The 15,317-nt window shown below is 41.7% G+C and overlaps 1 protein-coding gene across 6 annotated transcripts in view; it reads right to left on the bottom strand.

Moving 5' to 3' along the window:
- The window catches only part of TESPA1 (thymocyte expressed, positive selection associated 1), a 36,267-nt gene extending 21,160 nt beyond the window's left edge, over nucleotides 1–15,107 (bottom strand). For all 6 annotated transcript variants that reach the window (XM_010836282.1, XM_010836283.1, XM_010836284.1 and 3 more), the window contains exons 1-3: nucleotides 14,952–15,107; nucleotides 4,491–4,698; nucleotides 3,261–3,303 (exon numbers count right to left, since the gene is read on the bottom strand). In XM_010836282.1, the coding sequence (XP_010834584.1) occupies nucleotides 3,261–3,303; nucleotides 4,491–4,653 (206 nt within the window). In that variant the 5' untranslated portion in view covers nucleotides 4,654–4,698; nucleotides 14,952–15,107. The remainder of the gene's footprint in view (nucleotides 1–3,260; nucleotides 3,304–4,490; nucleotides 4,699–14,951) is intronic.
- Between the last annotated feature and the right edge of the window lie 210 nt (nucleotides 15,108–15,317).

Here is a 15,317-nt window from a genome sequence, read left to right as displayed (position 1 = left end):
CAGAAAGTGAAGAGGAACTCAAAAGCCTCTTGATGAAAACGAAAGTGGAGAGTGAAAAAGTTTGCTTAAAGCTCAACATTCAGAAAATGAAGATCATGGCATCCGGTCCCACCACTTCATGGGAAATAGATGGGGAAACAGTGTCAGACTTTATTTTCTGGGCTCCAAAATCACTGCAGATGGTGACTGCAGCCATGAAATTAAAAGACGCTTACTCCTTGGAAGGAAAGTTATGACCAACCTAGATAGCATGTTCAAAAGCAGAGACATTACTTTGCCAACAAAGGTTCGTCTAGTCAAGGCTATGGTTTTTCCTGTGGTCATGTATGGATGTGAGAGTTGGACTGTGAAGAAGGCTGAGTGCCGAAGAATTGATGCTTTTGAACTGTGGTGTTGGAGAAGACTCTTGAGAGTCCCTTGGACTGCAAGGAGATCCAACCAGTCCATTCTGAAGGAGATCAGCCCTGGGATTTCTTTGGAAGGAATGATGCTAAAGCTGAAACTCCAGTCCTTTGGCCACCTCATGCAAAGAGTTGACTCATTGGAAAAGACTCTGATGCTGGGAGGCATTGGGGGCAAGAGGAGAAGGGGACGACAGAGGATGAGGTGGCTGGATGGAATCACTGACTCAATGGACGTGAGTCTGAGTGAACTCCGGGAGTTGGTGAGGGACAGGGAGGCCTGGCGTGCTGCGATTCATGGGGTTGCAAAGAGTCGGACACGACTGAGCGACTGATCTGATCTGAATGCAGTCAACTACTAGAATGACAAGATCTACTGTTCCATTTAATGCTTGTGCTGTCAGTACACAGTAATGCAACTACTAAAGCCCACTATTAATATGACTACAATAAAACATACTATTGTTGCATTGCTAGGTATGCCATCAATGGAAATGACTATATATATTCACCAAAAGAAATAATATATATAATAACCCAGAATCAGGAGACTCCCAAATCTCTAGTTATTTTAAAGTGGATAATTTCCATGATGGATAGATGGACAGGGCTACACAATTAAAAAGAAGGACCTATTGCTGGGTGAAAATGGGTGGATGAACATCGCAAACTTAAGGCTGAACAAAAGAAGCACACATAAAAAAGTGCATATAGTATGATTCCCTTTATATAAAGCTTAAAAAGTACAAAACTTATCTATGATGCTACAAGTCAGGGTACTGGTTACCCTTGGAAGTAGGGCAGTGAATGGAACAGGACACAAGGGGCTTCTGGAGTGTGGGCAATGTTTCACTTCAGATTTTTCAGATTTCATCACTCTATTCCCTTCGAGAAAATTCACTGAACCATATACTTAAATCCTCACTTATTTTTCAGTAAATATTTTATACTTCAATGATTTATATTGCTCTTATTTTAACAAGTTTTTTTTGAGGTACAATTGATATACAAGAAACAGCACATATTTAACGTGTGTAACTTGATAAGCTTGGACATATGTAAACACTTGTGATACCACCCATCACCAATCGAAGAAACAGACATATCCAACAATTCCCAGGGTATCTTCATTTCCCTTTGACTTTTTTTTGAAATAAGAACACTTAACATGGGATCTACCCTCTACACAAATTTTGAAGTGCCCAATACCATATTGTTAACTACAGGTACCACGTTGTACAGCACTGGTCACTAGAATGTATTCATCTACCATAGCTGGAGCTTATATTCATTGAGTTGTACAATTCATATTAAAAAGAAAAATTCTACTGATGTGTATACTATACTTCAATAAAATTTACATTAAAATCCCACTGATAAAATTCCTTATTTGTCCAAAACAAGATTTGGTAACACAAGATTTGTTGGGTGTGCATCCTTTGTTTCTATTTTCTAGTTGTGCTCTAGTAGGCATTTCTATAGTCTATATATGAGGACCAGCTCAGGCTGACCCTTGCTTTTCTTTGCGTTTGTGGGATACACAACAGAAATATGGACAAAAGCCTGGATCTGTTGACGTCTTCTCACTGAGAATGGTGGTCTGACATTTCACAGCCCTCATCCAAGTCCCAGGCCTTTCATGAGTTATTGCTTAGGACATAAAATCAATGACTAGAGACTAGATCCAGAGTTTGCTCCTCTCCATATTTGCATTGAAAGGTCCCTTAGCATCATTTCATTCTGACATAGAAGGGCCAAGTTACTGCTCTTCCTATATACTGAATTCATAAACAAAGAGTACAAAGGAGTATTGAACTGTGGGAAGCATTTTAAATCCTGGGACAGTTCTTACACACCCAAACCTGCAAGCATTCCCATTAACATCATCCCTTCAATTCCCTGTATTTTGATTACCCTTAATTGACTTTTGAAGTAAAAAAATTTTGAACCAGATTATGACAATCAATAAAGACAATATGTTTAATAAACAACAACAACAAACAAAACAAAATAAATCCTTCCTGGCCTTACCTGCCAGGGTAGAGTTAAAATAAACAACCTTGGATTATGCAGTGATATTTATTTCCTACCAAATCAACCAGGATGGGCTTATTTTTATGTTAATAAACGAGTTTAGATGAAAGGCTATATCAAGCTAGAGACATTTCTGGAGAGGAAATAAAGAGCAGGCAGTAGATTTTAAGTTCTGAGAATTCATTATCACACAAGTGATCACACTTAAACAGGTCACAGAAGCTTTCCCTCCGTGTCTGAGTAGACTGAGCCTAAAATGGGACAGCCTGTTGGGGGTGTGAGGCCTCAAATTTTAAGAATTTCTCAGGAAAGAAATACTACAATCTGCCTTGAAGTACCTATTCCACTTAGTCAATGCTTTGAATAACTAGGGTAAATGCTTAGCCCTTCCTGTGTTCTGTTGTAGAAGTAAACAATATAATGATTCATAATGATGAATTACTTTGATCATAAGAACAGTTAGGTTTTTAACTCCTCTTCTGTCACACAGTGTAAGACTCTGATCCAAAGGGAAAAGTAATGGAGCAGGGGTCTGGAATTTAGCCGTCATTCACTATGGCTGCCAATTTCCATCCTTCTTGGTTTTAGACCAGATCCAGTCTGTGTTTCCAGACCTTCACCCTAACTTAGTCTCAGCCCAGAGAGGCACTTGACTCACAGCCCTAACCCCCACACTCACTCAATTCTTTACAGACCCCTCTCACTCATTTCAACCTCACTTCTAATTATTAGGCCCAATTAAAACTCATGTCCCTGTCTTTGAGTCCTCCAGTCAGGACACCCAACCACCAACCATGCTCAACACACCACTTTGCTGGTACTTACCCACAATCTTGCAGCCAGTCTTCAATCTTGTTGATTGGATTTCCTAGAAAAGTCAGATATCGGATCACTGTGGGGACTGAAGGATATCAGACTTCCTCCCTGGAACTCACCCTGTTCCACAAATTTATCCTTATTCAAGCCACCTCATGAACCCTTCTTATTCCCATAAAACTTTCCCTTAAGATACGAGAGTGATATACCCATGTAAAAAAACAGTGGACATCTCTTTTCTCTTGGCCTCTGGGCCCCCTTTCTCCCAGAAACTTGGGAAATACTCCAAGGTTTGGGAGCAGGGGTAGATTATTCTGTTTAAAGAAAAAAGAAAGAAAAAACAAGAAAAACCAGCACAATTTTGCTTTTGTCCTTTTTGTTTCCTATCAAATAAGCAAGGGTAGGCATATTTACATAAGATTTATTTTTTATTTTTCAATCATGTCTGTAGCATCATTTGAACCTCCAAGAAGTTCTGAGAGGCATGTGGAAAAGGTAATATTACTATTTCAGGTACTAATACTTCAATTAGACAAGTATGTTCTAGAGGGGTGAGTGACTTGCCAAAGGTCACATCAGCAACTGAGCAGCAGCCAGAGTCCAGGCACCAAGATTGAGTGTAGCTTTGTCACACATTCAACATATAAACACTCTAAACATTCACAGAGATACCTGGCCTGGGGTCCTCACAAATACTCAAGACGACGCAAAAGTGCACCTCTTCCTCTTTCTCAATCTTATGCCCTTTCTTTTGTACACAATTCATACCTTACGTCACTGTCTTTATGGTCTTCCCTTTAGCCCATTTAACCCAGTCAAAATGAGCCACATGGAGTGAGAGTGAAAGCCGCTCAGTTGTGTCCGACTCTTTGCCAACTCCATGGACTTTACAATTCGCGGAATTCTCCAGGCCAGAACACTGGAGGGGGTAGCCTTTCCCTTTTCCAGAGATCTTCCTAACCCGAGGATCAAACCCAGGCCTCCCTCACTTCAGGCAGATTCTTTACCAGCTGGGCCGCAAGGGAAGCCCAAGAATACTGGAGTGGGTGGCCTTTCCCTTCTCCAGGGGATCTTCCCAACCCAGGATTCGAACCGGGATCTCCTGCATTGCAGGCGGATTCTTTACCAACCAAGCTATCAGGGAAGAAACCGGGGACCCTCTGCCCTCACGGCAGACCTGGGCATCTGCCACATATTCCCTATCTCAAGACAATATGCCTCTCTGTTTGGCCTCCTTACCTTCCTGGAAAACGTCATCCATGCCAGAGGGCTCGGCATCTGGGACATTCTGCAGGGCCGCTGCAGCCTCCTCCTCCAGGACCTGGGTCTGCCAGTGCCGGCTCTGACGGAGCCAGGCCCTGCGTCTCTCCCAGGATGTGGGGCTCAGCACAGAGCCCTCCATGGCGCCGATTCAGACTTCAGGGCCTCTGGCCACAGAGATGCTATCCTGAGAGTTGGAACACAGTGATACACCATCATCCTGTGCTCAGAATCCACCACCCCCAGGGTTGCCTCCACATTTTCCCAGCTCTGCACAAAGGAGCATAACCCTCTGCCTATTCAGGAGCTGGGAGGAGATGTCTGGTTCTTCAAAGAAAAAAAAAGGAATGCTCTGAACAACCTAAACACCAGGGCAATTTCAGATTTCTTCAAATCTGAAAACTTGAAACATCGTATGATTTAAGGGACAATGAGAAAGGGCTGCCTCTCATGATAGGTTAGCTGCCGTATTAGCAAACATTTTCTTTAATTCTTAAGAATTTTGTCTCCCAGAATATTCCATTGAAATGAAAATATCTTTAAATTTGCAATGTGTAAATTTCACTTTATTTGATCTTCATAAAGGTATATGAAAGGGGAAAAATTAGATCTCAAAGGTTAAACCAATTTTCTAAAGGTCTCACAACCAGGATGTCACTCTAACTACAGTCATTCTGGGCTTGTCTTGTTTCCTGTTTAAAATAGGAATTCTCTGGGGGAAACGGGGGTGGGAGAATCCCATAATAAAAACAACACGGAGACACTGTTGTTATTGTTGTTGCTCAGTCACTAAGTCATGTCCAACTCTTTGTGACCCCATGGACTGTAGCACACCAGGCTTCCCTGTCCTTCACTGTCTCCCGGAGTTTGCTCAAATTCATGTCCATTGAGTTGGTGATTCAGCCCAATAATCTCATCTGCTGTCACCCTCTTCTCCTTTTTCCTTCAACCTTTCCCAGCATCAGGGTCTTTTCTATTGAGTTGGCTCTTCACATCAAGTGGCCAAAGTATTGGAGCTTCAATTTCAGCATCAGTTCTTTCAATGAATATTCAAGGTTGATTTCATTTAATGTTGACCAGTTTGATCTCCTTGAAGTCCAAGGGACTCTCAAAGCTCTTCTCCAGCACCATGGTTCAAAAGCATCAATTCATTGCTGCACAGCCTTCTTCGTGGTCCAACTCTCACACCCATACACGACTACTAGAAAAACCATAGCTTTGACTATACGGACCTTTGTTAGCATAAAAGTGGTGTCTCTGCTTTTTAATATACTATCTAGGTTTGTCATAGCTTTCCTTCCAACAAGCAAGTGTCTTTTAATTTCATGGCTGCAGTCACCTTCTGCAGTGCTTTTGGAGCCCAAGGAAATAAAATCCGTCAGTGCTTCCACTTTTCCCCCTTCTATTTGCCTTGAAGTGATGGGACCAGATGTCATGATCTTAGTTTTTTTAAGGTTAAATTTCAAGCCAGCTTTTTCACTCTCCTCTTTCACCATCATCAAGCGGCTCTTTAGTTTTTCTTCACTTTCTGCCATTATAGTGGTATCATCTGCATATCTGAGGTTATTGATATTTCTGCTGGCAGTCTTGATTCCCACTTGTGATTAATCCAGCCCAGCATCTTGCATGATGTACTCTGCATATAAGTTAAATAAGCGGGGTGACAAGGGTGACAATATACAGCCTTGTCATACTCCTTTCCCAATTTTGAACCAGTCATTTCATGTCTGGTTCTAATGGTTGCTTCTTGACCTGCATACAGGTTTCTCAGGAGGCAGGTAAGGCGTTCTGGTACTCCCATCTCTAAGAATTTTCCAGTTTTTTGTGATCCACACAGTCAAATGCTTTAGTGCAGTTGATGAAGCAGATGTAGATGTTTCTTTTCTGGAATTTCTGGATCAATTAGCAGTTACCACCTTTAGAATCATCACCTTCTAATTTGTCATCTTGGGTTTTCCCCTGGCTCTGAGTTAATTCCCCAGTTCATCAGTGTGCTAATATTTCATTTAACACTGCCTGATCAACACTTGTGTGTTTTTCCAAGTGATGCATTCCGATGGCACGAGCCACTTATTTGAAGAGGAAATCAGAGGGAATGAATCATTCAACTGTGCAAATACAGCTTAAAAGATTTGAGGCTAATATACTGTAATTTGCTTATACTCTGTCCTGCCTCTTCTCCACCAGCTGCACTCACAACTTCCACAGTGAACAGGTGGAGGTGGGACCACCCCTCATCCCTCCAGCTGCCATAAACACTCCATCCTTATACCTACACCTTTATCTGTTAGAGTTAGGAAAAATAAAAGGGGGGAAAATAAGAAGAGAGCCAGTTTCCAGAGACTCCTGCTTTTCAAACTGTTAAAAACAAAACCATCAGTGAAGCATTAATTTAGGCACTAAAATAGCTATTTTTGAAAAGAACATCCTAAATAGAAAAGCCTTCCTAAGACAATAAAATTGTTTTGGATGCTTCTGTTTGTTACAGACAAAATATATTCAGAGGAAAAGGATACGTAATTACTGCTGTCTGATCTAAATTCTTTTACTTTAGGTTCAGCCTAAGGCATATTTTCCCCCAAGGAGAGATAGTAGTTGGCACTATGCAACTTTATTAACCCTTGACACTGGGCTCTTTGTCCACAGCCAGTGCCTTTGAGGGGAAATTAAATGATTGACTGAAACCTGTGATGCAGAGTGAAGCCGCAAAGAGCGATAGCAGAGAGAATTTGTTGTCCTTTGGCTAAAGCTGCTGTGAGGTGATAAAACAAGGATGAAACTGCCACTGTAAAGAATTTAGGGAAAGAGTCTAAAAAGCCATCTTAGCCTGCATTTACCTGGTCCTGCACCACCATCCAAAGCATTTAATAGGTTGGCATCAGTCAGACTGGGGAGGAAAATACCAAAGGTTGACTTGCCTGTTGTCTTTAATTTCTGACTGGCCTGTTGTCTTTAATTTCCAAAGCAAATGAACCCCACCTAAATCACAGGAAATCTTCAGCTCACCAGAACTTATTTGGGGATGAGGGGAATTTAAAAGGAAGTCATAAAGGCAGGCAGAGAGGAAGGAAAGAAAGAGGGAAAGAAGTGAGAGAAGGAAGTCGGGAAGGGAGGGAAGAAGAAGTGAAGGAAGGAGGGAAAGAAGGAAGGGACGTGGATTCCCATATTCAGCCACTTGCTAAAAGTATAACCTTGGCAAATTCATCCCCTTTCTCTGGGCTCATTTTTTCAGTGTCAGAATCTCACTACCTGAGATGAGTTATGGAGGCCTCTACTTGGGTTTTAACATCCTCCATGATGTGAATCTATCCTGTATTCCTCCTACTTCTTGGAAAATACATCACACTCATATAGACTCATTTTCCCTCTGCCCCCTGAAAATGCTTATCTCTTTTTCAACTCCAGGCTTTTCACACATTGTTTTCCCCTGTCTTCCCCCTACCTCAGCCTTTGACGCACTCAACCTGCGAAGCCCAGCTATCAAGCAATTTCTCTGTGAAGCCAGGCCTGGCTTCCACAGTGTCCAGTAAACAGTCACTTCCTCGTAGTTCCTTCCCTTCTTCATTGTTCTTATCACTAACATTATATTTTACTTGTTAATCTAATTCATTATTTACTCTTCTGATTAAAATAGAAGCTCCACCAGGGCAGAGATTTTTCTCTGGGTTATTCACTGCTATGTCCCTGTTGCCTAAACAGAATCTAACTGGTTTTCTCCAATCTCAGCCACACTTGGATTATAGAGATGGGTTCATGGGGCATTGTGTGGGAACACCATAAGTACAGCAATATTCCGAGGCAGAAAGAAATAGAATTGTCTGGTTAGTGGTAGCAGAAGGAAGTGATGTTGCTGGAAGATAAGAAACTGAGTGTTTGTGGAAATCTGGAGGAAGTGGCAAATGATTATCAGGCAAGCACATCAACAGTGAGAGTGTTAGAACTGAGGGATGTATGCACACAGCTGTCAGGATGGCACCTTGGAAGGTATGGGGCGGGGGTGGCTTGTAATAGAAGGTATGGAGGTATTTCCTCTAAACAAGTCATACAAAAACACACACCTGTGTGTACAGTGGAGTTTGGTGCAGTGAAAAAAGCACTTACTGGGAGTTTGGAGACTTGGGCATTCTTCCAAACTTGCTGTCCAATTAACTGACTTCTGGTAAGTCAATCAGGTTTCTACTTGGGCATTGACTTTGTCCTCTAGAAAGTGAATTAGTGGCAATGAATATTGTAGAGTTTGCCTCTAATAGTAACATTTATGAATTTATTCTAGTTGAATTTGAAATATTTGTAGGAACAATACTGTACAAAAGAAGCATTTGTGTAGTTTTTCCTGTAAGAATTAGAAAATGGTCCAGTGGCCTCGGGAGTTACTTCCTACTTAACAAATTTACTTTCAATTAATACTAATTTATGAAGGCTTCCCTGGTGACTCAAACAGTAAAGAATCTGCCTCCAATGCAGGAGACTCGGGTTTGATCCCTGGGTTTGGAAAATCCCCTGGAGAAGGGAATGATTACCCATTCCAGTATTCTTGCCTGGAGAATTCCATGGACAGAGGAGCCTGGTGGGCTACGGTCCATGAGGTAACAAAGAGACAGATATGATTGAGTGTATAACACTTTCATTTTCATGAGGTTCCAGACTTAAAACTTCCTAGTGACCTAGGAAAGTGGTAAGCCTGGATGAGGAAGGCTGAAAGAAGGAGACCAAAGGAGTGTGACTCAGTCAGGAGAGCTCATGGACCCCTGGCGCTTCTTGAACTTCTCTGATCCTTTGCCTTAGTTTATACAGGCTCATCCACCTTCCTCTCTACACAACCATATGCTATCTATCCTTTGAAGACCTCCTCAAGTCATCTCTGTTCTCTTGTCCACCTCTAGCACCCAGCACATGTACCTATGTCACGTTCAGCAAGATATATGTGCCTACGTTTCTTGTCATTATCCACCAATGCTTGAACCTCTCCCCTAAATCTTACTCAGGACATTGCACAGTACCTCACAACAGAAGGGGCTCAGTAGACACTGTACCTGCAGAGAAGCAAGAATCGCACTGGAGCTGAAAAATTACCCTCATCTAGTCTATGTCTTAGGACAGGTCCACATGGTCTCAAATTCTAATGTATCAGTATATGTTTTATATACCTTGTAATGAAGAGGAAGAAGGCGTGGGGCATAGTCACACCAAGGCTTTGTTGCTAGAACGCAGGGCCACACAAGTCTTAATGAATTTATAAGCTGAAACTATCAAATCCTCCTATCCTAAAAACAAAAACACGGAAAAAAAACTGTCTTCCAGAATTTTCCATTGTAAATTTTTACTCCTTGTTCAAAAGTTCCTTTGGGATTTGAGTACCATCTTTCTTAATGCTGGTTTATATTATAATGTTATATTTAATCTATCTTCTGTAAGGATGGATGTCTGATAAATTTTCTCTGACATTTCCATTAACTATTTCCCCCCACACCCCACAAAAAAACAACAAAAACGCCACACTGGCTTTATTGCTACTTGCTTAAATCACTCCAAAATCTTATTTCCCCTTCTGCTACTATTTTCAGTCCTTTGTCTTTGCCTTCCCTACATTTCTCTAGAGATTTACTCCCCAAATATTTCTCCATCATCTGTTGAGTGTTCTGGAAACTGACTACAACCAAACAGAGAAGAAGTAAATTCTCTTTGTTCTGAGGATGTTATAGTTAAAAGAAAAAATTTCAGCAGATAGGATTGGAGTTAGACAAGAAGAGTCACCATTCGTGGTTTAAGACTAGGGAGTTGTTTAAGAACTTCGAAAGGAATATCTCCCACCAAAATCATCAGCAGAAGCAGTAACTTTTGTAGCAGAGAAAATCTTTATGGGTATGTGATTTTTACTACACTGAGATCATCACTTACTTCCAGTATCTCTTTTCTAAGGAATGTAGTCTGAGATTCACTTAATATTAACATGGGCAAGTCAAAGTAATAGGTATTCATAATAACTGAGATGTATAGAGTTCCTTATATTTACCCATAAAACTTCTCCACAAACTACTTCACTTAATCCCCACAATCTCCTTGGAGCTAATTACTGTTATCTGAAGCTCAGAGTGATATGTGAGTGATCCAAGGTCATATATTTAAGATCTTGTGGTACTGAGATTTAAATTCACATTGATCTGACTCTAGTTGTATCATCTTTCCACTGGTAATAGCATATGAGAATAACCTAAGATCACCATGTAGATGTCCGCAGTAAATGCAATTTAGGATAAAAAGAAGGAGAAACGATGTTAGTAAATTTTCTATTCCACATCATGCTACATAAACTCTCCATCTTATAATCTAGTGCAGAGGAGGCAGACAAACCAAAAGTAATTTTGGCTCAACTTTGCAATCATCTTAGCAAAAAAAGAGTGACTTTGTTTGGTTAATAGCAATCAAGACCCTACGTTCTACTTTAGAAGAGAGTTTGCCTGGAATCTCACATTACTTTTAGATGGTGGTAGCATTCAGAACATTTAGCAGCACAGGAAAATCAGAGGTGACACCAGTCAGAGTCCTTGGCCTGGGTCCCACAAGTGCTATGGCTAGCATGGCACTGAATTTTTGGTGCCATCTGGGGGGTCTTGTTGGAAGCACTGGGGTAGCTGAGTTAGTGATGGGCATTCGAAGGGCTTGAAACAATGAATATTTATCATAATTTGATGTGAACATATTTTAATATTTTAACAACCATTATAGCCTACCAATCTGAACCTGCCAAGTATCAGCTCCAGTTACAGATATCTTACTATGGGGATGTTTTGAAGGGGTTTAGGAAGAATGGTCAATTCTTGAGAAGGGAAACTGTAGAAAGAATGTGCACTGTGGAATCAGAATAAACCTTGTTTGAAATCACAGTTCTGCCTATTTACTGTGTATGTGTCCTTGGTGAAATTCCTTGTCCCCTCTAAACCTAAATTTTTTCATATATAAAACAGACAGAGTACCAGACTTGGGTTATTGGGATTTAAAAATCAGATAATGCATATTAAGTCCCTGATGTATAAAGGAGGTGCTTAATAAACATAGTTATTATTATTGTTAATTTTCCCTCAGTCTAAATCATTCACTAAAGTTGGAACATTTTCAGGAATAAGGAAAGAAGGAATAAGAAGTGGTTAGTAGAGTAGAGATATGTTTGTGCTCAATCATATCTGACTCTTTGCAACCCCATGGACTGTAGCCCGCCAGGCTCCTCTGTCCATGGGGTTTTCAGGCAAGAATACTGTAGTGGGTCGCCATTTCCTCCTCCAGGGGACAGGGTACAGAAGTGCGTGCCAAATCCAGAGGATGAAAGTAAGACGATGCTGTTAAGAAGAGATGAAAAATAAGCAGTAAATAGGTTCTTTGTTCTTATTTAATACTCAGAGGGATCAGAGAGATCATATAATCCCGATCCCTCATTTTGCAGTTAAGGAAACTGACAGAGAGAGATTTATCTGAAGTCACACAGAATACCGACTGTTATCAATGGAACACACACAAGTTCTGAGCCCCAGGTGTGTGCTTTCTTCCTCTATATTGCACAGCCCTCCTCCTCCACTCTTGGTTTCTAAGACCCAGCCCTGGTTTTCTCTTCAGCACTCTGGGCCTCCTCCTAGGACACGTATCAGACAGGCCTCTCTTCTCTTCTCTCTGAATTATGCCTACACCCCGAGCAGTACCTGTGAATTGGACTGAGAGTGAAAACAAGCGTGGGAGGAGAGAAAAAGGAAACGGAGTTTCCATGATGGGGCCTGTAAGACCTTCCGCAGTGGGTACATCTTATCCTCGGTCACTGCCAAGACAGACATCACCACTGTTGTAAGGTGGTGTGGGAAATCCCAGGACGGCCAATTTCTCGGTTTTCGAATAGGACAAACTCCACCTCAAGCCAGGCTGACAGCCCGCCATTCTCCATACCTCCAGGCTCTCCATACCTGCCACAAGCTCTCATGTTCCTTCACAGATAGGCAATGCCTTCCCAATCTGTAACCCTTTCCCGTGTCACTGCTGTTTGGAAGACCATCAGAACAAAATTTACCCTGAGTGCTGCATTTTTGCATTTGAGAATTCTTGTGGTCTAAGGGAGCAGTTCAATCTATTCAAGGAGAAAAGAGGGATGCTATTTGATAAATAAAACCAAGAAAAATGCCTATTCACTTTTATAACTCTTTTCCCCTTCTCTTTTCATTCTCTCCTTCCCCCCTTACCCACAAATAAGCTTAGTTGAATGCATCCTGAAAGAAGACCATCTACAGACTCTTTTTCTCTCTTCTTTACTAAAGTTGTACATTTGGAAAAAAGGAATCTTGTGCTGTCCATGTTGGGAGACACTAATTTCTTTCCTCTGGATGGGTTATCATCAGGCATCAAGAATAAGAGGCACCAGTTCATTTGGACTGGTTTACAGGCAGTTCAGTCTAGAAACAGGAGTGAGAATGAGCAGATGTCTTGATCATCGAGTTAGTTCTGTGAATTACAATCTTTAATACTTCAGTATTATTTCCTTGGTAATGAAACTCTGTCCTTCAGGTACTCACATTTACTCTTCTTTTTCTTTCACAATATCTATACCCTCTCTTCATCTTCTCAAAATCTGTGTTCAAGCTTTTTGCAGCAGGCCCAGGTATGGGCCAGAGACGTAGTAGTACCATGGGTACTGGAATACCAACCTTGGTCTTGTCCTTTAGGCAGTAAACATTTGGCAGTTATTAAGTGGAGATAGATGTCGGATCTATTTCTCTTATTATGTGAATCATGATCTGAGCTGAGAATAAATTTCCTCTCCTTTTTTTTTCCCCTCTACTTTTTCTAATAGAATATGAATCAAAATGACTATGTTGGGTCTCCATGGCCACTACATTATGTTTAATCACTGAACTCCATCTAAGTTTCAGTGGAGCAAAGGAGTTATGAGAAAAAGTTATTAGTACAGTTGGAAAGAATTTCTAAACTCCTTGGGGTGTCTGTGAGTAAAAAACCATTTGTAAAGCCCCTTTCTATCTCTCTTGTCATAGCTTCAGCAAGTTATCTCTGATGATATTCTCAGTAGAGACAGATAATAAACCTGACTTACCCTCCTCATAATAATGCTTCAAGTTATAGGAAAATTATACCAGATCTTTAGGTCTAATCACTCAAGCCTAATAACAAGCTTAGACAAAAAAGTTGAAATCCTGCAACTGCCAATCTCCTATCCTGGGTACCACTGTATGCTGTCTAGAAGTCTAGAAAGTTCTCTTTTCTCTCTATTCAGGGCCATTTGTGGTAGATGGAGTCACTGAGGCTCTCCTCCAAACCCTCCTGGTCTCATCAAATCCCTTCTGGGGGGCTCTTTCATCTTGTCCTTGTTCTCTACTGGGGACTCACCTCTGCTCCTCCACCCACTGGTGGGTTCAGTAGCAAGCAGGGCATGGGAAAACCCCAGCACACTCCTCTACCTTCCCCCAAACTCATGCAGGTGGTGACATGCTCAGCCTGATTACTGCTGAGACCAGGTGTGTTGGAGGAGCAGACCTCCTCCTCACTCAGGATTACATAGATCATTAAGGGGTCAATATATTCATCAATCCGTCTCTGAGATGTACGGCTTGAACACCAACCTGAGAGGTGGTTGTTGATCTTGGGTTTTCCAGTAAATTTGGTCCAGTGTTGTCCAGTTGTATAAATTCTCCCTCTCCTCTCACCCAAGCATATATGGCTATAGTTTATCTCCTCACCAACCTTCTGCAGCTTTTGAAGAAAGAGGCCATATCCACAAAAAGCAAAGTTGACTTAGGCTAGGTACTCTCGAGAGTCAGAATTATGAATACTAGAGCAGATGAAGGGAAGAAACTTTTCTCCTTGAGAACTTTTCAAAGCTAGAACCAGACTGAAATGAAGCAAAAGTAAGGACAGCAGGGCACAGAGAGGAACTTCTCAGGTGAGAAAGAATTCCTAAATACTAACCAGGTCATCAAAGGAACCCATGTTTTATGTCCCTGCCAAGAGTACCTCTCTGATAACAGGAAGGAAAAAAAAAGCAAAGAGACCATGTTCCAAGAGGCACAGTGATGCATTTCTTAAGGTTGAAGTCAGGGATGTGGGAGCTTTTCTCCTGATGTTTCCCTCTTCTCTGCAGCCTGATTTTCTCTGACATGTTTCTCCCTGTCTTCGGTTGTTGTTTAGTCGCTAAGTTATGTCCGACTCTTTTGCGACCCCATGGACAGTAGCCCTCCAGGCTTCTCTGTCCATGGAATTTTCCAGGTAAAAATACTGGAGTGGGTTGTCATTTCCCCTTACTCCAGGGGATCTTCCTGATTCAGGGATTGAACCTGGGTCTCCTTTATTGCAGATGGATTCTTTACTGCTGAGCCACCAGGGAAGTTCCCCATCTCCTGGCATCATTCAAAATCAGCACAGTCTTAAAACTGAGGTGGAAGTTGTACTCACCTGTCCACTGGTAGAGAGCTGAGTTTGAGGCAATGCAGTTGTCAGTGCTGGGCACTGCCCTTCCCCTGTTTTGGGATGGAGGCGAGGACAAGGAGAAGGTATCATATTGCATATCGCACCTTTCTCTCTGTCTTCATGAAACTGCTTTTGCCGGCTTGAAAGGGGAAGCGGAAATGAGAAAATGCTCAAACACACATACACACACACACACATGCACAGTCCCCGCCTCCTACCCCAGCCACATCCTCTGTTTAGCTCGGCAGACTGACTGTAGAACAAAATATCTGAGGTCCCCGCAGCTCACCACTAAGGAGCCCTTCCTGTCAAGATCTGCAATGCTCTTTCCGAGACAATAGGAGATCTTTT

This window comes from Bison bison, unplaced genomic scaffold, assembly GCF_000754665.1.
Source record: "Bison bison bison isolate TAMUID 2011002044 unplaced genomic scaffold, Bison_UMD1.0 scf7180017864062, whole genome shotgun sequence".
Taxonomy (NCBI): Eukaryota; Metazoa; Chordata; class Mammalia; order Artiodactyla; family Bovidae; genus Bison; species Bison bison.
This window is presented reverse-complemented; position numbering and strand designations above follow the sequence as displayed.